Raw genomic sequence first — 26,415 nt, forward strand, 5'->3', positions numbered from 1 at the left:
ATGTACTTCAGATTATGAATATATTAGGCAGTATGGTCATTTATATTTGTTTACATTTTACTTGCTGTTCATTGGTTGGATGTTTTTAGCAATACTGTCGGATTGCCAAATGCTAATTACATTGATTTAATTAACGTATAATTCAATATCTAACTGTTTTCCTTTAACATGCTGCTTGTAAAATAAAATAAGAAAAAAAACTGTATGTACAATATATTTAAGGCAAAAAACAGCATGCATTGCATAAATGTTTTCATATCACACCATGGTCGCACCTGTTTTTAGGCCAATGAAGGTTTATATTTTTGTTAAATCTTGTCTTAAATGATGCCCTCCATTCCCTCCAATTCAAACCAGAATCGTCTAAATCCACAAATCTCAGACTCCTTTGAACTATCTCATGATGTAACCCAAAGAAACTGAGTATGTCATTTCAAATGCATCCAAAAATGTCTCCAATAATCTTAAACTAAATTCTTTCATGAACCTTTATGTCCAATAAACATGGAAAATCTCATTATTATGTATACCAGTCATTTTGAACAGAAGATATCTCATTAATACATTCAGAAAATGATGTTTTTACTGTAAAATGTCAAAATATGTCCTCTCCCTCCACCACACCCACAATGTCAATCATTTAGGACAAGAGGTGTCCAAACTATTGCAAAAAAAGGCTGCTGTGGGTGCAGGTTTTTTTGTTTCAACCAATCCAAACACAGATAATTTAACCAATGACGTTCCTTTATAAACCAACATACCTGACGGCAATCAGCTGATGACATTTTAACACACCACAATGTTGGAAATGTATGTTATTTTTCAGTTGGATTGAAAACTAACACCCACTTCGACCCTTAAGGACCACTTTTGACATTGATTTTTTTATTTTTGGTGTACTTTTTAATAACTGCCGTGTAGAAAAGAGCTGTTTTCAAGTCGTTTGATGATTGTGAGGTAAAGTTAATTTCTTTTATGACATTTCTTCTTCGAATTTTCACTCCACTGGCTCAGGTTCGGCGTCCATGCAAGTTTCCCACGGGTTCCTCGGCATTTGCGGCATGGAGAGGATAAGAAGAGCGATGCCGGTGAGGAAGAGGAGGATAAAGCCTACGCAAGCATTAGCAAATGACCAGCTGTAGTAGTACTGCATCCAGATGGTGTCCTCACTCTCGATCATGCGTTTGACTGATTGACGCATTACCTCTAGTGAGATGAAGGAACATAGACCTAAAAGGGGAAAATTAGGAGTTTTTTTGTCCTGGAATGGGGACTTGGAGCCATGCAAACCTACCTGAAAAGGCGAAAAACATTCCAGAAGGTTTGAGAAGGTAAAGTCTTCCTTTTCCTTTACCAGTGCAGGAACCAATCAAACATAGAGAGCCGAAAATCATAAAGGCCAGACTGAAGATGGAGATGGCTGCCGCGGAGATGTTGTACTCTGGAATGAAAGATCAAGGTTGTTTTGGGTTGTCTTTTAGTTTCCTTCAAAATGTCTTTACAGGGTTGGTGTGCTTGAATAAATGAATATAATGTATAAGAATTGCAGCACATAGATTATAATAGAAGATGTTGAAATACACAGAAGTAGTTTGACCCAGGTCAGCAAAAGTATTCCTTTAACGGAATACACTGATTTTGCTTTTCCTTTTAGAAATTTAAGGTGATTTTAACACATTTATAAGTGACTACCCTATTCACAACCAGAATATTCAAGAACACACTTCTGGCTCCCAAATATATATATACATTTGTAGGTACATATATATATATATACATATGCATTCATACATATATACATGTATATAAATACATATGTGTATATATATGTATACATATGTATATAAATGTATATGTGTATACATATGTATATAAATGTATATGTGTATACATATGTATATAAATGTATGTGTATACATACATATGTATGTGTATATATGTATACATATGTATATGTATGTATACATATGTATATGTGTATATATGTATACATATGTATGTGTATATATGTATACATATGTATGTGTGTATATATGTATACATATGTATATGTGTATATATGTATACGTGTATATATGTATACGTGTATATATGTATACATATGTATGTGTGTATATATGTATACATATGTGTATGTATATGTGTATACATATATGTATGTGTGTATATATGTATACATATGTGTATGTATATGTGTATACATATATGTATGTATATGTGTATACATATGTGTATGTATATGTGTATACATATGTGTATGTATATGTGTATACATGTGTATGTATATGTGTATACATGTGTATGTATATGTGTATACATATGTGTATGTATATGTGTATACATATGTGTATGTATATGTGTATACATATGTATGTGTGTATATGTGTATACATATATGTATGTATATGTGTATACATATATGTATGTATATGTGTATACATATATGTATGTATATGTGTATACATATATGTATGTATATGTGTATACATATATGTATGTATATGTGTATACATATATGTATGTATATGTGTATACATATATGTATGTAAATGTGTATACATATATGTATGTAAATGTGTATACATATATGTATGTAAATGTGTATACATATATGTATGTAAATGTGTATACATATATGTATGTATATGTGTATACATATATGTATGTATATGTGTATATATGTATACATGTGTATGTATATATATAAATTACTTCCTGTGGTGAAGGCCAGCTCTAATGGTAGAAGCACAAAATACTCTTGTATAAAAGGATGAATAAAATAAAAATGAGGCAACGGTTGTCGAAAAACCGCCCTGTCTACACGCGAAGGGGGCTCTGTGATATACTGTGAAGGATCGTAGGAGGTTGGGGTCACAGGGTGCTTATGCTATGAACGTCTTTAGTTTCACGCAACTTAATGCACACATTTGGCACCATCCGATGCATCCGCCACAGTGTGGGCAGCTGGGAATGCAAATGTGGCAAAGCAGCATAACTCCACAACTACTGACTCAAAATAACGGTCTCTAGGGCATTTCGTTTTTTTGTTCAACCATGGAAAAAAAAACTCACCTTTCTGTGTTTTATGCTCAAATATCTCCGAGTCTTGTCCTGGAGTGAAGTGGCCAAAGTAAGTACAGTTTTCCTCTAGGGAAATACAAACAAAAGATAGTTATTGGTACATTCCTTACATGAATAAAAACGGATAATATTTAATATGGGTTCCATATTGCCCTCCCCTTTTAATGTATCTTTTAGATAAATTTACTTGTACCTATTTTTTAGCTATACTTTATACTTAGTACATTCTATCCCGTTCCTGTATACCTATTACCCCTAGTATTTTGTAACAAATACCATAACAAAAACAACCAATCCAGTAAAAAAAGCAACAATTCGGACTTTCCAAGCTGCTGAAATTTAGTGTAAAAACGTGCATAACATAAACATTGTTTCATACAAAACCATTTTGTTACTTTTCCTTAAAATCTCTCTTAATATTCTAATAACTGACACACTAAACCATTTTTATGGCTCATTTTTTTACTATGACAAACAAATTTAGGTTGCGTCAGACCCATTAGAGGAAAAATCTCCAAATGTGGTTCCTAAAAACCCCAAACAAGTTTTTCCACATGAAAGTATGTATCACAGTATAAGAGCGTATGGAAAGTAGGATTAGGAATCCACATGTGAGCCACATCTCGGGCAAAAAAAAGCGTCTTGTCACAGCAGATTTTCAGTTACACCTCGCATGTCAACTTTGTCTAATAGTCTCCCTGGAAACCACGTTTTTCCTCCTGATTAGACATGCATGTGCTATCCAACATGAAGCCTCTGAAATCCCCTAAAGAAATCATGTTAAGTATCAGAGAATGACGTTTTTTTTTCCAAAAGAATAGAAGGCCGAAGCTATAAATTACACAGAACGCGACGTTCATTTGCGGTTGAGTCGACAGCTCGTTATTTTTCTTGGGTCGTGTAAAGTGTTCCACGCTTTTGAAGAACTGAAACAAACTGCCGGCTGTCAGCTTGCAACATCCACACTAAGGCGTTAATATGTCAATAACTTTATTGCACTCAACAAGAAATTAAGTTTGACCTGGAAAGTTGAACTCTATTGGTTAAAGCACAGGTGTCAAAGTGGCAGCCCAGGGGCCAGATGTGGCCTGTCGCAACATTTTGTGCGGCCGGGGAAAGTAAATCATGAGTGCTGACTTTCTCTTTTAGGATCAAATTCAAAAGAAGATTATAGATGTATATTAAATTACCTGATTTTCCCCTTTTAAATCAATTAAATCGATTTTTCTGTGTTTTTAGCTCAAAAATCATTTTGTAAAGTCTAAAAATATATATAAAAGAAGCTAAAATAAACATTGTTTTGGAGCCCCCTTTTAAATCAATAATTGTAATTTTTTAATCATTTTTTTCTGTGTTTTTAGTTCAAAAAACATTTTGCAAAATCTAAAAATATATATAAAAAAAAGCTAAAATAAACATTGTTTTGGATCTATATGAAACTGAATATTCAGGGCTTTTAATTCAGTTCTTTTAATCCATTTATGTAAAAAAATAATCTACACCCTTGACACCCTTGATTTAAGCGTTCACGAAGGTTTAGTTTCTGCATTTATGGATTTAAATAAGTGGTTTAGGAGTTATCTACTGTCTTCTAGGATTCGGTATTTCTCTAAAACATAATATATATGTATATATATTAAGAACAAAAAATAATAATAATATTCCCTGCTTTTTTTCCATACCGGAACTCATTGCATGTATAAAATAAAATAACTGTTGGGTGAATCACAATTCTGTAGCCCCCAAAATTCCAAATAAGACACAGTACCCCAACCACTTCCCAAAGAATGCTAGCGTGCTTTCCCCAAAAGAATGGCATGCCTCGCCAATGGGGGAATAGCAGCAGCCGTTACACTTGGCCGAGTCAGACTTTGCCACTTTTGTTGAGTGTGCTGTAATTTGAACGTCTGGACATGTGAAGGCAGCGGGTTGGAATCCTCGCTTGAGTGGGTCGACAAACTTCGGAGCTCAGTCGTCGGGTTCTTCCAGGCGGCACCGTCACTCAAGAACAGTCTCAGACCGGTCATGAACACTCAACCTGGTTTGGACAGCTGGGCATTCATGAGGCCTATATTTGAAGCTCAAATGACTGGCTCTGCATGGTATTATTAAAAGTCGTATAAAAATACATTCCATAAATGTAACATATGTATCTGTACTGAGTTGGAGACCCATTTTATAATTCTTGTGATGGTCACATGTTGATTTCAAAGCAACATTTTTATCATTCCTTTAAGCTGTGATGCGACAATTGACCTTGGATTGAAGTATCTTCAAGTAGAACTACTCAGGTGAAGTATAGCGTTAGCAGAAGAATGTTAAAGTGAGAAAATAAACAAGTTATGTGAAGTAAGAAATTGTATGATTAGCTTTCAAAACTGATTTAACTGTCTGAAAACTGTATTCATTTTTTATGAAGTAATTAGTTGTTGCAACCAAGTGGTTAGTGCTTTCGCCTCACAGTTTTGGGGTTGAGGGTTCGATGCCATGTGGGTCTTCACTGTGTGCAGTTTGCATGTTCTGCCTGGGGTTGTGTGGGTTTTCTCTGGGTGCTCCTCCCACATGTATTCATTTTTTATCAAGTAATTAGTTTTTGCAACCAGGTGGTTAGTGCGTCGGCCTCATGGTTCTGGGGTCGAGGGTTCGATGCCATGTGGGACTTTACTGTGTGTAGCTTGCATGTTCTCCATTGGGTTTTCTCTGGGTACTCCTCCCACATGTATTCATTTTTTTATGAAGTAATTAGTTGTTGCAACCAAGTGGTTAGTGCTTCGGGCTCATGGTTCTGGGGTCGAGGGTTCGATGCCATGTGGGTCTTTTACTACCTGGAATGTGCAGGTTTTCCCTGGGCTTGCGTAGGTTTTTCTCCGGGTACCCACATCCCCAAAACATGTATACTAGTGTATTTCTATGCAAAAGTCTCCGTAGGTTGAGTTTGATTTATTTTATAAGGAACAGCACATAATAATGAGCATATTTATATTCATATTAATGAATATATACATATATATGTAAATATGTAAGATTGTAGTCTAAGGCTAATTCCTTCTTTAGTCCCTTGTGTAGGTTTGAAAATAAACGATGACTCAAACTAGACACACACACTCATGTAGGACAGTTTTAGACAGTGTTTTAATTGCAATTTTGTTCTTCTAATACCCAGGCTTTAAGATGATTGGCCAAGAAATTCAGAGACAGGAATTCACGTATGTTAATTGGTATTGAGTTCCAGGTATGTAATAGAGAAGGTGCTTTGGTTAATTTAGCACTCATTTTGAATAGGAACTACACAGTCACCTCTAGAGCCAGCCCTTGTTGATATATTGCATTTTTTTGCACAAAATCTTGCAGTGGGGGAGGAGCTTTGTATTAGAATTTTTTGTATGAGTATATTGTATGGTATTAGTATGTGTCCCTGTGATTGGCTGGCCACTGTGAAGCCTGCCATCAACATAAAGGCCTCAACAGTAGCTCAAACCATATTTTCCAGATGACAGTCTCCCAAATGACCTCCTCTCACCGCATTACTAATAGTATTAGTCCTGCTTTTTATCACTGTCTTTCCAAGTTGCCCTTTAAGACTCGTCGTGGTGGTTGTGATAAACAGTGGCGGTTGTCACCAAATAGAGCCAGCAGACTCCAACGCGCTCAAACGAGTTTACTCAGTTCGTAAACAATGGCTGCCAGTGCAGTGAAGGTCACTAATCAGGCAGGTTTATTTATGTAAAAAGAAGGAAGATTCAGCTTCATTAAAAGACATTTTTTGGAGTAGTTTGGATGTTTGATTACTGAAAAATATGAAGGTTTTTAGACCAGACATATTGATTGACTGAAACTTGATTATTTTTCTGCCAAATATCTACAGATGTATTTTATTTCATTGGAATTTTGTAGAAATCAATGCACAAACTTGGTCATTTTTTTAACAACAAAAAAAGAAAGATAGAAGAAAGTATATTTTGGTATGCGTTGCATTTTTTTGCTCTATATTTCCTTTCCAGACAGGAAGAGGTTTTAACCCAAAGCAGGAAGTCACTTGAAGGGTAAAATCAGTTTTTTTGTGAATTTTAAGGTCTGCTGCTTAAATCCAATGGACAGTAAGTCTTTGCTTTAAGTTTTTCATGATGATGTGTTGTACTAAAGTCAGTTAGACTCACTTAGAAACCAAACTAAACATAATATGTCAAAATCCAGTCCTATTTTTCAATTTTATGTGTCCTATGTGAACAAAAAATCTATAAAACTCACTACAATTGCCCAAATAAGAGAATTTAATTCAACACAGTATCAGTTTAACTACCAATGTATATTTCTTTGTTATTTTGGTCTTGGTATTCAACTTAATGTCTCTATATTTACATTTTTCAACATTGTCAGTGTGTCCTTGTGCATTCTGCCAAAAAGTAGCGCTCACATTATTTGTCACTTTTGACGCTTTGCAGAATATTTGCACAGAAAAATGATGTTTTAAACTCATCTAGTTGGAACACAGTCTGGAAAAAAAATGTCCATTACATTCTCTAACTGTAGAGAACACACAAATCTCACAAAAATACACATAAATGAAGGATTTTATTTTCCATGTTAAACTCAGAAGGGCTATTTTTGAAAACTTGGCAAGTTATATCGCCCATGATCGTAATAAAACTTGGCTGTAAATTCTAATGGTGATCCATATTTGCGTCAGTGATATTTGAGGCACAAACAGTTGCTGTACTTTTATTATATTGAATGTGACATTTGTAATTTGGACTGAAGACTTAAGTGCAGTTTGAGGATAAACGGTAAGGAAAAATAAATGTATGAAAAATATTTCCATTATCCAGCAACATCAAGAATTTAACTTGGAAAAGTAAATACTGTATTTTCACGACTATAAGGCGCACCACATTATAAGGCGCACCCTCAATGGATGACATTTTTCCATATATAAGGCGCACTGTATTATAAGGCGCACTGTCTATTTTGGAGAAAATTTCAGACTTTTAAGTGCGCCTTATAGTCGTGAAAATACGCTAATTGCTATTGACTTCCAGGTATGAAGCACTCACTACTTTACAGTCACCTCTAGAGCCAGCCATTGTTGATGTTTTGGATTTTTTTGTATAAAATCTTGCAGTGGGGGAGGAGCTATATGATGGAAGATTCTGTAAACTAAGATGGCATCTGCATATTTAACAGTATTGTTTCAATTCAGGCGTTTGTGTTTTTTTTAATATCCGACAGTGGTGGTTTTTCGTTTTTGGTTGTCTGTTTTTTCCATATATAAGGCGCACTGTCTATTTTTGAGAAAATTTAAGACTTTTAAGTGTGCCTTATAGTCGTGAAAATACGGTAGTCAAACATACAAACTTATAGAATCAGATTCTCACCTCCAGGCAGGCTAATAGGTCCACATCCATGTTTCTCCTGGTAGACATCCTCACTGATGTAGATAGTCTTCTTACACAGCCTCCAGAGTCCAAAATGTGCCGCCTCGCACGTGGCGTTGACCTTCTGCACCCGAGGACTCAGCACGGCCCAGTAGTCCGTCACCACTGCCGTGAACATGCAAGCCATGCCCACCAACAGCACAAAAATGGCAATATTTATCTTGGTACGCTTTTCCATATTTCCCAATTGGGCTCAATTGTTTAGTCTAGAAGAAGAAAAATAATGAGACGCATTCGATGACACCTTCTTCTTCAGTTCTCTCTGACAAGTGCCGGTTTTTCCAGTGTAGAGGGTTAAAGAACTTCGTCTTACTGAGGCTCCTTATGCTGAGATCTTCTGTCTGAGCGAAGGGGGCTGCAAGTTTGGAGGCACAGCTGTTGAGTTAGATCAGGAAAGCTGATCACTAAACCAACTGGCTGCCATTGCGGGACAAGGGTGTAGTTTTTATTTTTTTGAGGGGGGTGGGTTAAGTTATTGGTGGGTTGAGGGCGGGGAGTGTGTTGAGGCTATAAATGTTACTGATGAGTCAAGTTGTGAGGCTTTCCTGGTAAGTGCGATATAGTGTAATATGTATTCAAAAATGGGGTGCTTTGCATTGGAGCTGGATTGCAGGTTATTCATTGGTTGGATTGAAAAGTGGAGGTTTTGAGTAGAGGTGGGAGATTGGGCATGCTATCCCAAAATAGATGATTTTAAGTACTACGTATTACATACATTATCGTATTTACATATGCATATAGTTGGGTAAGGTTTAATGTCTAATTTTTGATATTGTGTGGATGTAGAAAAGTATGCATGGTGGAAATAATAGAGGTGATTTTATATTGCGTTTTTTATTATTATTGCAGTGTACATTATTCGAGGAAATACTGTACTTGTATCCTTTTCAAATATTGGTTATAGTTTTTTTTTTACTGGATCTGAATTATTATGTCCTGTAAGTATGTGTTCCAATTGAGTTCCTCAACTAAAAAATATCTATACTTTGCTGCAAAATTCTACCAATTTTATATTAGGTTCAGGTAGAAAAATAGAAAAGATATTTTGTTCAAAAGTACGCATGGTAGAAATAATTGAGGTGATTTTACATTGCGTTTTTTGATTATATCAGACATGTCTAGTTTACATTATTCAAGGAAATACTGTACTTGTATCCTTTTCAAATATTGGTTAAAGTTTTTTTTACTGGATCTGAATTATTATGTCCTGTAAGTATGTGTTCCAATTGGGTTTCTCCACTATAAAAAAGGATTCTACCTTTTTTTTATATTAGCTATTCATATATTCCTAATTTTGATAAACAATAATTAAAGAAAATACCTCACCACTTCAATTTTTGGGATGTCTGACATTCCCCTTTCATCCTATAGCCGAACTAACCTGCCAGTACACTGAAATGCGTCTAATTAACAACCCCAGTCAGTTGTTACCCGGCCTCGACTAATGGCAAAGTGCGGGAATCTCGACACATGCTAAGGTCATTCATGTCAAAAATGGACAGGTGAAACCAAGACGAGAACTAACAAAGGGCGCTTAGCAAATCCACAGATAGAAGAACCTCCTCTTTAAACATTCAATCCTTGTTTAAAAGCTCTTTCAATGGTTATCATCACAAACACTAACCTCTTTGTGAAACCAAGCTCTTTGCAGTTGAGGACACCTGTTAGATGTCATTACGTTAAAAGAGCCTACTTTACATTCGAGTAAAGTCTTCCCTCTTCTACACCCCATTACCCTTTATTTTTAAGTATCCAACAAAATACCTTGGTGACTTTTTGATTGACTTGTTAAGCCATTTCAGTCTTTAATGTTCATTGACAGTTTAAAAGGGGGAAGTACTTTTTTATGCAATGTGTTCAAGTACCGTATTTTCACGACTATAAGGCGCACCGCATTATAAGGCGCACCCTAAATGAATGACATTTTCGCCATATATAAGGCGCACTGTATTATAAGGCGCACTGTCTATTTTGGAGAAAATTTAAGACTTTTAAGTGCGCCTTATAGTTGTGAAAATATTGCTATTGACTTTCAGGTATGAAGCACTCACTCACTACACAGTCACCTCTAGAGCCAGCCATTGTTGATGTTTTGCATTTTTTGTATAAAATCTTGCAGTGGGGGAGGAGCTATATGCTGGAAGATTTTTTAAACTCAGATGGACTCTGCATATTTAACAGTATTGTTTCAGTTCAGGCGTTTGTGTTTTTTTTTTAATATCCGACAGTGGTGGTTTTTCGTTGTCTGTTTTTTCCATATATAAGGCGCACTGGATTATAAGGCGCACTGTCTATTTTGGAGAAAATTTAAGACTTTTAAGTGCGCCTTATAGTCGTGAAAATACGCTAATTGCTATTGACTTCCAGGTATGAAGCACTCACTACTTTACAGTCACCTCTAGAGCCAGCCATTGTTGATGTTTTGGATTTTTTTGTATAAAATCTTGCAGTGGGGGAGGAGCTATATGCTGGAAGATTTTTTAAACTCAGATGGACTCTGCATATTTAACAGTATTGTTTCAGTTCAGGCGTTTGTGTTTTTTTTTTAATATCCGACAGTGGTGGTTTTTCGTTGTCTGTTTTTTCCATATATAAGGCGCACTGGATTATAAGGCGCACTGTCTATTTTGGAGAAAATTTAAGACTTTTAAGGGCGCCTTATAGTCGTGAAAATACGGTACTCCCGGTTTGCATTATTAGGTCAAGCATCAACATTCGATTTGTCTTTGGAGTCAAATAAAACGAATGGTTCTGATTGCTCCTGGCCAAAGCCAGCTTCATCACAGTGACAGATGTCACCCCCACAGTTCCTAGATCCACTGTATGGCAACAATATCCACAGGAAGCAAGGAATAAAGACCCCTGCCGGGAGAAATGTCAGCCATTTGGGAAAGTGGGTGCCTGTGGTGAGGCAATCGCACCAAGGGGGGGTGCGGGTTTGTGTATTCATCTGATTTGAACATTTCTTTATGTCCTCCTGGTTTAGGAAGTTTTCATGCTTTTGGACTGATAACTGACTTTCTCCATAGAGATTATGTAGGGGATTTAACCCTGAATTGTGTATGGTACAACCACTCGAAATGTAGTGTAATGTAGTACCGTCACTCCCTACACAAGAGGTGTCAAAGTGAAGGCCCGGGGGCCAAATCTGGCCCGCCGCATCATTTTGTGCGGCCCGAGAAGGTAAATTATGAGTGCTGACTTTTTGTTTTAGGATCAAATTAAAATGAAAAGTATAGATTTATATTAAATATCCATATTTCCCCCTTTTAAATCAATTATTGTAAATTTTTAATCATTTTTTTCTGTTTTTAGTTAAAAAATCATTTTGTAAAATCTAAAAATATATTTAAAAAAAAGTTCAAATAAATATATTTTTAGATCTATAAAAAATGAATATTCAGGGATTTTAATCCAGTTCTTTTAATCCATTTATTTAAAAAAAATCTAAATATTATATCTAAAATGGTCCGGCCCACATTAAATGGAGTTGACGTTAATGTGGCCCGCAAACCAGAGTTTGACACCCCTGGTCTAACAATAATAACTAGAATCTAATTTAAAAGAAACAAATACACAATCAAGAAAGTAGTAGCTTGCTATACAAAGTCATTAAACATCACAGTATAAGCCACTACAGTCTCATGTTTTTGCTCACCATTGCAACAGAATTTGACTAACAAAACAGTTGCCATGGTAACGGCAAAGATAAATGAACTTGGCTCAAATACAGGACCTTTCACATAAACAAGGACGTTACTCCAAAAATAAACACCGCTAGCCTGTAAAAGTTGACTTTAGCATTTCATTGAGTGTTTATGTTACATTTAGATGAGGTATAAACTAGCGTGTCATCTTCTATTGGTCACGGATGGGTGCCCACTTCAGGCTACAGTCTGTCTATCTGTGAGTCATTCTTGCACCTCGACCTAATGTTAACGAGCATAGAGGTGACCTCTGCCAATATTTTGTCAGTTACTGGAGGAGGCATTTCACTGGACACCACAACAAGGAGACTTAGGACACAGGTGTGAAAGTGGCGGCCCGGGGGCCAAATATGGCCCGCCGCATCATTTTGTGCGGCCCGGGAAAGTAAATCATGAGTGCTGACTTTCTGTTTTAGGATCAAATTAAAGTGAAGAGTATAGATGTTTATTAAATTTCGTGATTTTACCGCTTTTTAATCAATAATTGTAATTTTTTATCATTTTTTTGTGTTTTTAGGTCAAAAATAATTTTGTAAAATCTGAAAATATACAAAAAATGCTAAAATAAACATTGTTTTAGATCTATACAAATTAAAATGAAGAGTAAAGATGTATATTAAATTTCCTGATTTTTTTCCCCCTTTTAAATCAATAATTACAATTTTTTATCAATTTTTTCTGTGTTTTTAGTTCAAAAATCATTTTGTAAAATCTAAAAATATATATAAAAAAAGCTAAAATAAACATTGTTTTAGATCTATAAAAAACTGAATATTCAGGGCTTTTAATCCACTTCTTTTAATCAATTTATTAAAAAAAAAATCTAAATATTACATCTAAAATAGTCCGGCCCACATGAAATAACATTGACATTAATACGGCCCGCGAACCAACTCGAGTCTGACACCCTTGCCTTAGGACATGAGCTTTATTATGAGTAAAATATCAAAACAGATCCAAGGGATGTAAATTGAACCACTTTGGTTAAATAACAGAAGGGACAAGACACCCTAAACTCATAACCGTGGAAGGAAATCAGTCTTAAGACCCATTTGGCAAGATCAAGCTACATACACACATGCATGCAGACTCAAAATAAGTCTCGTCGTCCTAATGGAGGCTCAGCGAACTGGACAATCTACACAGTTTCGCCAACTAGGCTTGATTGGACAGATTCCAAAGCGGGCGAAACAATCCATCAAGCCGGTTCAAGCGTGCACGATAGCGGGAAGCAAGCGTGTGATCTCGGAGATCGCCACGCGGCGCAAAAACAGCCCACGCTTTGCCTAAGCTCATGTTACGAGACGCTGGAGATGTTCGGCGGCCTGTTAGTTAGCTCAGTCGAGCATTAAGTTTGCTTATGCGTTTTCACTTTAACACCCCGACTGTCAACCTTTTTAAAGTCGTAACACTGCGAGTCTCCATTATTGGCCAAATAAAACCTCACCAGGCAGTTTTTGTGTACAAAAAATGATTGTTATTTTACCATAAAGACAAATATTTTAGTTGGATAATGTCCAAAAATGGAAATAAACAACATGCAAGTGCACTCATTTGGAAGAAAGGTTAAGTTTACACACTATGGCGGATTAGAAATAATAGTAATAAGAATTGTTGGCATTTTGCAGATTTATGCAACATTTGAAATTACGATCATTCACTCACGAGGGTGCTGGAGCCTATGCCAGCTCACTAAAAGCAGGAGGGATACACCTGAATTGATCACCAGCCAGGAATTACTATGAGATACTATTTTTTTACTGTTAAAAAAAACCCAAGAAGGCACTTTGCCATTTCTTGATGGCTAATCTTCGCAGCAAAAATGTAAAATGACTCAAATTCATCTTGATGAATCACAAAAAAAACACGGCAATATGCTAATCTTGACTGTATCTGTGTTTTTATATGTACAAAAGGTACTGCACGTTATACTAACAACATCTAAGGTGGCACATTGTGAACTAGGTTATAGCAAGAGTAGATAAAACCGCCAGTGTTGTCAAAGCGAGGTTTTTATACGAGTTATAGTGCTCACTTTCATCCAACAACTGAATAGAACATCACACAAAAACAAAGAAAATACGGTATTTGTCGTCTTGTACCGTCAAAAGCGTATTCCTTAAGGTGTCTCCAAATCTGAATGCTGTGTGCTTTTTCTTCAATGCAACAAAAGATCATTTATCCTTGAAACTTCTTTCCTATTTGCGAGATATATTTCTATTTACAAAAAAAGTCCATTATAAATGTGGCAGTGTTTCACAGAGTCTACTTTTGTACACCAAAATGTCTTTTTAAGAAGAGAACATCTGAAGACGGCATAGCACCAACTGTGTTAAGGTAAACAAGACACAAAATGAGGTTTTAGCGACTCCTTTTAGACATTTGCTTCAAGTGACAGTGTTATTTATATGTTAAATCAAGTAACTACAGTATACAGTTCTTTCATGCAACAGATTTTTTCCAAAAGCCTGCAATATGACTTAAATTTGGAATTCTAGGGACGATAATCTTTTTGTTGAGCTCTCACTTATATGTGCGGACACCAACCTGATTTCCAGATTGCCTTAAAAAAAAAAAAAATTTAACCGGACGTTTGGTCCCCGGACGTTTCGTCGAACGGACGTTTGGTTGCCGGATTTTCTCGCTCTCATAATTATAATCATCAGAGATAGAGATAGAACAGTCCGTCAATCAAATGTCCATTCGACGAAACGTCCGAGGACCAAACGCCCGGGGCCCAAACGTCCGGGGGACCAAACATCCGGGGACCAAACGTTCAGGGACTAAACGTCCGGGTACCTAAAAAAAATGGGAATAACGGTCAAAGATTCTGATTTTTTTCACAGTTGTTGTGTTAGACTAGATCAGTTACAGCTCCATGCCGTCCCTCCCAGTCCAATAGATCTACTCAAACGGGTGTGGTCCTCCTGTTGCCGCCATTGTTTCCGTCTTTCTGGAAACAATTGTGGACTTGTAAGAATCCAGATTCTCGGTCAGGGCTGTAAGACCTCCTGGATTTCAACGGGTCAACACCAAAGGTGTACATATTTACGTCTCCTGCTTGGGAACTGATTTCCCCTTCAGTTCCCAGCCTCCTCTTCACTCTCGCCGGGGACGGCTCGGACGATCTAGAGCTTGAACGCGAACGTCTCCGCCTGCGGTGGTAGCTGGGGATCCGCGAATACGGCGAAGATGAGGCCACGGCTTTGATGAAGTCGCGTCTGGCTCGGCAGCGCTTTTCTTTGTTTTTCTCGATGTATATGTTGACGGCTAGGACCCCCACTGATTCCGCCACGATGAAGGAGAGGGCCCCAAAGTAGAAGGACCAGCCGTAGTTGTACTGGTTCTTCTTGTCTTCGTCTTTCTTGTCGCTGGGATCGCCGGCGTTGCTTGAGATGTAGACGATGATGCCGATGATGTTGCTCAAACCTGCCCATAGCAGAAGAATAAATCAAAAAGCCAATGAAAATCCGACTTATCGACATTAACGGGGCAATGCAGTACACGCCCATTACAGACAGGGGGCGGAGAAGATCACCTGCGGCCACAAAGAGGATCCCAGCACTGAGAAGGATGTTGTTTCTTCTTGTGTAAATACGTCCCATGCCAACACAAAGTCCACCCAACATGAGCAAAATGGTGCTGAGGATGGGGAAGAGGCTGGAGGCTCGAACAATTCCTGCCCAAGACATGATGAAGGGGAAAGACGGTTCAGTGTGGAGGGGATTCCATAGATTTATATTTATATATCTATATATGTGCGGGAGTTATCTTAGGGTAGGATATTTTAAGATAAAAATGAATAGAGGGGTTCATCTAGAAATATCTATTGATTGGTGAATTTTAGACCTATTGTTTGTCATAATATCGGTAAAACAGTAAGTTTACAGCATTCTTAAAAATATATATATTTTTTAATTATTCCAACAGTCTACTACCATTTTAGATATAATATTTAGATATTTTTTTTATAAATGGATTAAATAACTGGATTAAAATCCCTGAATATTCTGTTTTTACAACCTTTTACCTTTTTTTACATCTCTATAGATTTTCCAAAATGTTTTTTGAACTAAAAACATAGAAAAAATGGTTAAAAATGTACAATTATTGATTTAAAAGGGGGAAAACCAGGAAATTTAATATACATCTATACTCTTCATTTTAATTTGATCCTAAAACAAAAATTCAGCACTTATGATTTACTTTTCCGGACCACACAAAATAATGCAGCGGGCCAGATTTGGCCCCCGGGCCACCACTTTGACACCTATACTTTAAAGGCAATATGAAGCCACCTACTTATTAGCAATACAAACGCAAGTTGAACCAAATCAAAACTCTTAGTGTCATTAACCACGATTCAATATTATTGCTGTCCAACCAATATTAACATAAAAATCATTTATTATTACTCACTACCTCTAACATCTAAAATTCCTTTGTTCATGGCTGCCATTGTATTAAAATGTCACCCAATTCCTGCCCTGTCATATCTCATTGAAGTATTTCTCTATTCATGGCTACTGAAGAAGTACTTCAAACATTTAAATAGAAAAATGCATAAAAATCCGTCTCTATAGAGCTAATATAAGTCATTTACTTCTTTTTATTAATGAATATGACGCGAATAAACCGTTGTTTCTCTTTTTGATAGTTCTCCCTTTGAAATCCATTCATTTCTTTTTTTATTGGGGGTGCAAGAGTGATGTCATGACTCATTATGCCCCCTTGAGATAAAGCTATGGATGGAAACTCAAAAGACGCCATTGTCCACTACTCACGTAAGATGTACTCCGAGCTGTCTGTGTCGTAGTCGTTATCGTCTGGGAAATGATTGATCCGAAAGCAGCTTCCTTTTTTAGTACCTGCTTGGGGCAATGACAAAAAGTTCAAATAAAAACATCAAGTGGAAAAGGGATCAAAAAACTGTCAAGACACATTTTCAATACAGCCAATTTTGGGGTCTGTTCTGAATCTTTTGGACACTTTTTAGTCAAAATCATTGGATAAAACATATTTTTTTCCACTTTTAAGTGGATTAGACATTGGCATATTATGAATATTAAACGTTGAATTAAATGTTGTATGGATTTATTACCCTTATGTGCATTTTTTAATGTCACATGACTATTGTAGGAAGACTGTAGTCTTGATTTAGTGTATATTTTCAAGCAGTTTTAGATATTTTGTGTTATTTTTAGTAGTCAAGAAAAAGAAAAAAATGATGGGATAAATATTCGAATACAGCTTGAAAAAATATGCAAATTTTTTCAAGCTCAATTTGAATATTTATCCCATATTTTTTGATTTTTCATTCATTTTTTTCTTTACTAATTATTATACAAAATATCTAAACCTGTTGAAGAACATAGTACCAAATCCAAAACACACTTTTTGAGAAAATCCAAAGGAGCAAATCCACTCATTCTGGAAATAATTAGATATTATTGGATATTAAACATATGCTAATGTTTTCAAGCTCCAATTTGAATATTTGTCCCATATTTTTTGATTTTTATCCAAAACAAAGTTTTTGAGCGAATCTAAAGGACCAAATCCACTTTTTCTGGAAATAATTGGATATTATTGTATATTAAAACCCTTTAGACAGTAGCTAACATCACTAGTTTGATATTTCTACTAATATTTGCCACACATTTACCACTTAGACTTAAATATCCATAATCTCCTTCAAAAAAAACCCCATGAATAAATATTTTAGCTGAAAAAAAGTTAATCTTATGCCAAGTGCTAACATCTGAAGGTGTCTTTAAAAAAAAAAACTTGTGAGCAGACCGTGTGCGGAGGAAGACAAAAAAACTACTGTTTTAAAAAAAAAAATGTTTTGACATTAAGTCTCTGATCCTTGGGATGTTTTTTTAGAGGCTGCCTTATTAATTTGATGTGGAAGTGAAGGAAAGCAAAAGGCAAAATTCTACTTGATGTTTTTTTAAATACCATACACATAATTCATAAATAATAAATATATTCGGCATTTTCCATCCCATTTGATGTACCCCCATAGGACCATTTGGTCTGATGTCACTGTATTTAATATGAAATATTACCGTATTTTCTTGACTGTAAGGCGTATACACTTTATTTTTTTCCATATATAAGGCTCACTGGATTATAAGACGCCCTGTCTATTTTGGAGAAAATTTAAGACTTTTAAGTGCACCTTATAGTCCTGTAAAAACGGTAATTGGCTTACCCTCAATGAATGACACATTCATTTTTTTCCATATATAAAGCGCACTGGATTATAAGGCGCCATGTCCATTTTGGAGAAAATTTAAGACTTTTAAGTGCGCCTTATAGTCATGAAAATACGTTAATTGGTGTACTCTCAATGAATGATACATTGTATTTTTTTCCATACATAAAGCACACTGGATTATAAGGCGCCCTGTCTATTTTGGAGAAAATGTAAGACTTTTAAGTGCACCTTATAGTCCTGAAAATACGGTAATTTATTTACAAGTGCATCTAAATTTTTACCAAAAAAAATTCATAAAAAATATATTTTCCCTCCCAACTGGGCTTAGAAACAAGCATCTAATGGCAGGTTATATTATGTCTAAAAAGGAAGAAATAAATAAATAAAATTAATTATAATGTTGGGTTAGTGAGGAGAGAAGAGGAAAAAGGATAGAATGGGAGAATTGGGAGGATGTCTCCTTGGAGTCAAACCCATCTTTTATTAGTCAGCAGCATAACGTTGTCATAGCAACAACTAACCCTGGGCAAGCCAGAATCACATTTCTTGCTCCATCTCTCACAGGATGACATCTTAACTAATGTATTCAACACATAGACACAAAAACACATACAAATACACACACATACTGGACATGACACCGTTTCCTGGAGACACACAATGACCGCAACACCGCTTTTCACTTGCCTTGCAGCCAAAGAGGCTTCATTGAGGTACACTTACAAGTTGTAATTATATCCAAAACAAAAGCTATTCGACATGGACAATTTCACATTGGGGAAAATCCATGTTATCAAGCAGAAAATCGTTTGGAGACTGTGTTTTTCTTACATTATATTTCAGGGAAAAAAAAGCTAATTACTACCAACAGTGTCTACTGAAACTAAAACCAATCTACCATACAAATAATATATAAATATATATACTTTTTTTTACATCAGGCAGAAAAAATTATAAGTGAACTCTTGCCTCCAATTGCTCAATAAGCAAATGAGTGCTTTGCTTCCTCAGGGCCTGGACTGATTTCTATCATTCACACATTTTATAGATGCTAATTATTTAGATTGTTTCCACTACAGTAAATGTATGCTTCATATTATATTTTATCACAAGATTAAGCAAAGTTTCACATAAACACTCTACTAAACTAAAACCAAAGTGAGTTCCCGATTAAATAATTAGTGTTAGCGCATTATGAGGCTATTTTTTACATTTTGAAGCATATCGGAAGTGGTCACGAAATTAGATTTGATTCATTGTCGGTCCAATTGTGCTTTTAGGCTTCTGTAAATCAAAGCAGTACCACTACTTCTCTTTAGAAATGTATGCTAAACAATGTAATATTTGTAAACAGAGCATTACTGCTATCATCACTTAATACAAATAACATGCAGGGTCATATATAGATTACACAATTTTTTTTCATGATTTTCTGGTCTATAAATTTGAGCATTGACTCAGAACTATTGGCCAGTCTCTGTTTGTCCCTTTTGAACAAAATCTTCTGACATTTCCTAAACAATAAATAAAAGCAATTGAATTTAGAGAGCATTCCCCTTCCCATTACATAAGTTATTGTGAACCAAATCTCCAACTCCCCCTAAAAATATGAACACCCAGGATAATTCTCAACCCCAAATGGCCAAAGAAGCTATGGCTTTCATTCCGATTTCATTATAATTTTGCAACACGCCTCTCACCTCATTTCTTTTGTGAAAATAATCGACAGTCTCCACATCATAAAGGAATGTTTTCCACATGGGGACCAACCTTATTGCTTCTACTTGGTTAGCAAAGACACACTCAGACTTGGGTTTTGTTTATTTTCTTCAATAAACACATTTTCTTTAGTCCCTGACTTATATAAAATATCCATGCCACATTTTCATCTATCACAGGGTTAGGGAACCTATGGCTCGGGAGCCACATGTGCCTCTTTTTATAGGGGCATCTGGCTCTTTGCAAACCTGGATATTAAACTCTTATTGAGAGCTGTTTTCAACAGTACTTACTCTTTGTCACCATTTGACTGGCGACTAAACGTCCGGGCGACCAAACGTCCGGGCGACCAAACGTCCGGGCGACCAAACGTCCGGGCGACCAGACGTCCGGGCGAACAAACGTCTGGGCGACCAAACGTCCGGGCGACCAAACGTCCGGGCGACCAAACGTCCGGGCGACCAAACGTCTGGGCGACCAAATTGTCCGGGCGACCAGACGTCCGGGCGAACAAACGTCTGGGCGACCAAACGTCCGGGCGACCAAACGTCCGGGCGACCAAACGTCCGGGCGACCAAACGTCCGGGCGACCAAACGTCCGGGCGACCAAACGTCCGGGGGACCAAACGTCCGGGCGACCAAACGTCCGGGCGACCAAACGTCCGGGCGACCAAACGTCCGGGCGACCAAACGTCCGGGCGACCAAACGTCCGGGCGACCAAACGTCCGGGCGACCAAACGTCCGGGCGACCAAACGTCCGGGCGACCAAACGTCCGGGCGACCAAACGTCCGGGCGACCAAACGTCCGGGCGACCAAACGTCCGGGCGACCAAACGTCCGGGCGACCAAACGTCCGGGCGACCAAACGTCCGGGCGACCAAACGTCCGGGCGACCAAACGTCCGGGCGACCAAACGTCCGGGCGACCAAACGTCCGGGCGACCAAACGTCCGGCCATGCTAACTTGTGAGCTAAAATATGGAAATTGCTGGTGACAGAATTGAGATATTACATCTATAACTGCTTTAATCTTCATTTTTTTGCAGTAGACTCTTCTGGGACGCATTCTGTCATTGACTAGCAACAGCATAAGTATATATTTTTTTTAAATATTCATTTTTTTCCACTTTAAAAGTGGTGAAAATACTAAAAAAAATGGAAAAGACACTTGTTTACCTGTATGAGTTTTGACTTTGCTGAGTTGTTTAAGTTAACCAGTCGCTACTTCTGCTTTTTTTCTGTTCTTTAATCAGTGTGTTTATATAAGCATAACCATCTCCAAAGATAAGAAGTAGTAAACATTGCCAAAATGTAAAGAACGGATGCTCTAACGGTGGCGTGCATGTCACTTTGCTCCCTGTTTCTATTCCACTTCACACTTTGAAGCAGTAGAGAGGGAATGCCTCTTTGAATTTTAAGATGGGTCTACATTTTTAATCAAATCGCACTTTTAGTGGTCGCCAAATGAAATGTAATCCCATGCAGTAACCTGATATTGGGCTGCCATATTATGAGAAATGGATTTTTATGATAGATCCTCTCATACAACATTATTTTTATAACCTGAAGGAAGATAATTAAGTTAGAAACCTCCGTTCAGCTGCATATTTAATAATGTTGGACAACACAAGACACCTTTGTTAAGTGTTTGGGAGAAATGTACGCTTTTATTCATTTAGTTTGAATTAAATTGCTGTTTTTTTAGTATTTTTTTTCATTGAGTTATAGATATGTTAACTAATGTTATGAATGGACTTCCAAAAGGTACTACATGACATTTTGGGATTGATTTAATGTATTTGTGGTTTTATTTAGTCTCTTGATATGTTGTAATCAGAATTAGAGTTTGTTATATTGCCTCTAATATATATTTTTTAATATAAGAATAATTTAATTAGAATTATGAACGTTTGCACATAAGGTGTAGGAAGCAAATAGTCATGAAATGGTCTCTTAAATATTAATATGACTTGAAATAAAAGGTTATATTGCCATTGACGGCAATAGACGTCCAACAGTGTTTTTAACTCCCAGTCAAAATTGATTTTATATCCATCAACGCCAAAAAGGACTTAAATTTAGGCCATAATTCTGATTAACATTAAAGTTATCAAATATGGACTTGCTCTATAATAATAAAGTAAATTGTATCATTTTTTTCCTTCATCACAGCCCATACAGCTACCTCATCTTTTCTCTCAAAGTTATGAGACACATTTTCATCCTATTTGATGATGAGGCGTCTCAAAACAAGCATCTTAACCACGTAAAATACCAAAAAAAAAACCGAAATATTTGCGCAAGAGGCAAGAGCGATGGTGCGTTCAGGGCTGCCGAAAATTTCGTAATTTTGCATTATTTCCAACAAAGCATGCCGATAAAGCTCTCAATCGCCGAGAAAACAAGTTATAAACGTTTTAATTTGTTTGTTTGTATGTTTTTGACCTTCAATACAGCAGATCCTCCAAAGTCCAGAGTGCGTCAGGTCTCCTTTGACTTTCTTGCTTTGCGCATGGTTGTCATCTGCGCTCGCGTTGGTGGCGTTGCAGATATACGCTCGGGAGTAAAGCCAATAATCAGTTCCAATGGCGATGCTCATGAGACTAAAGGCAGCGAAGGCACCCGCGACGGCCAGGAGCGTCTGGAGCCCACGGTCACACCCAGCCATCTCCACGCATCATCCGAGTAAGCACTCCATCATCAGCACTTCATCCAAACTCCAGTAAAAGTGAGAAAAAAGACCATCCATCTCCCTTTCTTTGGATTTGACGGAATATTCCAGTCTAAAGACCACAGGTGGAACACTACAAGACCACATAAGACACTGAAGAAGACCACAGCACAAGAAAAAACGGCATCCTGACCACTCCTACCATCATTCAAGTGCAGCCAATGGAAGAAGAGCTTGAGCACAAGGGTAAGGAGGAAAAATATTTATATATTTATTTTCTGGGGGGTGCTGGAGCTTATCCCAGCTGATTTTGGATACCCTGAATTGGTGGCCAATTGCAGGACACTCAAAAATGGAGAACCAAATGGAGTTAGGGGTTAATTTTGAGTGTTAAATCATGTTTTTTGGGATGTGGGAGGAAACTAGAGTACCCGGAGAAAACCCACGCAAGCCCGGGGAAGAACATGTAACTATATGCAATCAATGGCTTGTTAAATTCAGTTCATTCAATTCATTCATAAAGTTCATTCTTGAAGGCTTTACGTGTTAGACCACTGGTGTCAAAGTGGCGGCACGGGGGCCAAATCTGGCCCGCCGAATCATTTTGTGCGGCCCGAGAAAGTAAATCATGTGTGCCGACTTTGTGTTTTAGGGTCAAATTAAAATGAAGAGTATAGATGTATATTACATTTCCTGATTTTCCCCCTTTTAAATCAATAATTGTCATTTTTTAATCATTTTTTCTGTGTTTTTAATTATATAATACATGTTTTAATACATATATTTCTCATATTTATTAGTAGAATCTTGCATTTAAAGCTGCTTTGCACTATACCCGGGGATTGAACCCTCGATCTGAGAACTTTGAAGCAGATGTACTAGCCACATCTATAGTACGTGGTTTAGAAAATTAATCTGTGAAATAATGACTTCCTGATGTGAATCAGGCTCATCATATCCAAAATGAAAGAAGTTATTGTAAGATTTGGTGGAAATGTCCTATTTATTAAGATAGTAAATTGCAGAGTAGATGAGGAAGAGCGCAATTATCGGATGGAAGGGAAATGAAAGCTTTGGAAATGCAAATATGTGCTGTCCTTAAGGTTTATTAAGAACAAGTGGGTAAAGGTTTGTGGTAGGAAGTCATAGAAAATCAATCCTAGCATCCATCTAGCCATCCCCTTCTTTATGGGGGGTGCAATTGATGATTCAACTGCCTGGTGGGGTGCTTCCTGGCATATTGGGTGCCATGTCCATGTTGACACCCATTATATATCAAGGGTGTCAGACTCGGGTTCATTCGAGGGTCGCGTTAACGTCAACTTGATTTCATGTGGGCCGGACCATTTTAGATATAATATTTTGATTTTTTTTATATATATAAATGGATTAAAAGAACTGGATTAAAAGCCCTGAATATTCAGTTTTTTATAGATCTAAAACAATGTTTATTTTAGCTTTTTTTAGAATATATTTTTAGATTTGACAAAATGATTTTTGAGCTAAAACACAGAAAAAATGATTAAAAAATAACAATTATTTATTTAAAAGGGGGATAATATATTAAATATATATTTTTTGATTTTACCAAATGATTTTTGAACTAAAAACTGAAAAAAATTGATAAAAAATTACAATTATTGATTTAAAAGGGGAAAATCAGGTAATTTAATATACATCTATACTGTCCATTTTAATTTGATCTTAAAACGGAAAGTCAACACTCATCATTTGCTTTCCCGGGCCACACAAAATGATGCAACGGGCCAGATTTGGCCCCCGGGCCGCCACTTTGACACACAGGTGCATTATTATAGCAAACCTGACGTGAACCAATCACACTTGCTGAAAGGGAGTTTTTGAAAATCAGGTGCTCAGAGTTGAGCCAATGAGGTTTGTGCAGAAATGTGAAGCACCTGACTGCAATCCACTGATTGCACTTCTGCAACATACCACATTTGTGGAAAGGTATCACATGTGGTTTACTGCAGGGGGTTGTCAAACTTTTTTGCTATAGGATCTACTTGCCAAGGAGTTAACTTTCCACTATTTGCCTTTTTTGAAGGCCAGTGACAAAGATCAGCAATTATGCCGAGTAAATCATCAGAATGAGGAATCACGATGACATGCCATCTACCAATTTTACCTTGGCGATCAACCAGGATCAGTAAGTCAGTTTTATTTTTGATTAAATTGGTCTTATAGAACTAATTGAAACATATTGCATATTCTCAGTAATCATTAGTTGCCATATTAATGTATTAGGCTTATTGAAAACAACTTATTTTTAGTTTACATATTATTTTCTTCTTATTATTGTAGTTTTTATATTATGTAAATATTCTGCATGATTTATTGGTATTATCCTGCAATTTTAAATATTTTTATAAAGGAATACAATAATAATAAAAATTGAATTAATTCAATTAAAATGACAGAAATTACATCGGTTATAGCCCAAGCAAAACTAAGTTGATTTTTATATTCTGTAAATATTCTGCAGGATTTATTTGTATTCTATAATTTCAAATATTTTTATAAATGAATACAATGCTAGTAAAAATTAAATTCAATTAAAATGACATAAGTACATTGACTACAGCCCCAAGTAAAACTTAAAGTAGATTTTTAACAAATTTTTAATCCATTTTGACTGTAATGGGAACATTTAATCAACATAATTGGACATCCAGAGCCATTAATAGCAGTCAGGATTCATTTAAAAAGAAAATTATTTCAAAAAAGCACCTTTTTAAACCACCACCTGCAAAAACCACACAGCAGTATATTATTAGATTATCACCATTTTGCCACATCTAAAAAAACAAACAGAAAATGAACAGGAAATTGAACTTTTTCCCTGACGGTTATCGGGATTCTACGAAACGTCCAAATGATACACAGCATGCGGATAGAGGCCTCACTGACTCAAATCAAATAAATTTAAAAAAAAACGTCCCCACGTGTACCCTTGCTTTTCCCAGAATGCACCACAAAAGACGAGTTTGCCTGATATCCTTGCAAAGGCATGGAAACAAACAATATTTCATATCTTGAGCCATAATGGGAAGGATTAACACTTTGTGTGTTGTGTATGCCTGAAGCAGATGTAAGAGCTAAAGAAAGATATTGAGAAAAATGAAAATAAGGAATAGTAAACACAGATGATGGCCACAGCCGGCGGTAAGCAAACTTCTAATATCATTCCACTATTTTAATGTTATAATGATAAATCATGGCTGTAGCTTTTAGGGATTTATTGAGGGTATAGGTTAGGGAAATGTGGCTCACAAGCCACTTGTGGGGGGATCATTTTTCAATTGAAGTTGGATTTTTTTTGGTGATGTCATGATTTATTGGTAGCCATGTTTAGGAGGTCACGGGTGATCTTTAATTAGATGTTTTAGTCCTTTTAAGGGGGATTGGACATATATTTTTGTCAATGGAAGCCCAGATGTTAATATTAAGGTATGTGAAGTTATAGCTTGGAATATTTACTGATTATGGCTTTATATGATGCTTTAAAATAGTTTTTTTTGGTATTTGTTGTTGGATTATTGCATGCCATGGACGTCAATAGAC

The 26,415-nt window shown here is 36.5% G+C and overlaps 2 protein-coding genes across 2 annotated transcripts; both read right to left on the minus strand.

Annotated features, from left to right (window-relative positions):
* Nucleotides 1–952: 952 nt before the first annotated feature.
* LOC144198360 (voltage-dependent calcium channel gamma-1 subunit-like) lies at nucleotides 953–8,921 on the minus strand. Its single transcript, XM_077719319.1, has 4 exons — nucleotides 8,454–8,921; nucleotides 3,073–3,147; nucleotides 1,295–1,441; nucleotides 953–1,230 (listed from the first exon to the last, which is right to left on the minus strand). Exons 1-4 carry the CDS (start codon nucleotides 8,689–8,691, stop codon nucleotides 998–1,000), a joined length of 693 nt encoding a protein of 230 aa, XP_077575445.1. The 5' UTR covers nucleotides 8,692–8,921; the 3' UTR covers nucleotides 953–997.
* A 6,093-nt stretch (nucleotides 8,922–15,014) lies between these two features.
* LOC144198116 (voltage-dependent calcium channel gamma-4 subunit-like) lies at nucleotides 15,015–23,021 on the minus strand. The gene is made up of 4 exons (XM_077718973.1): nucleotides 22,608–23,021; nucleotides 17,005–17,088; nucleotides 15,759–15,899; nucleotides 15,015–15,649 (listed from the first exon to the last, which is right to left on the minus strand). The coding sequence occupies exons 1-4, from the start codon at nucleotides 22,828–22,830 to the stop codon at nucleotides 15,129–15,131; spliced, it is 969 nt and encodes a 322-aa protein (XP_077575099.1). The 5' UTR covers nucleotides 22,831–23,021; the 3' UTR covers nucleotides 15,015–15,128.
* Nucleotides 23,022–26,415: the final 3,394 nt, after the last annotated feature.

This window comes from Stigmatopora nigra, chromosome 6 (assembly GCF_051989575.1).
Source record: "Stigmatopora nigra isolate UIUO_SnigA chromosome 6, RoL_Snig_1.1, whole genome shotgun sequence".
NCBI classification, from domain to species: domain Eukaryota; kingdom Metazoa; phylum Chordata; class Actinopteri; order Syngnathiformes; family Syngnathidae; genus Stigmatopora; species Stigmatopora nigra.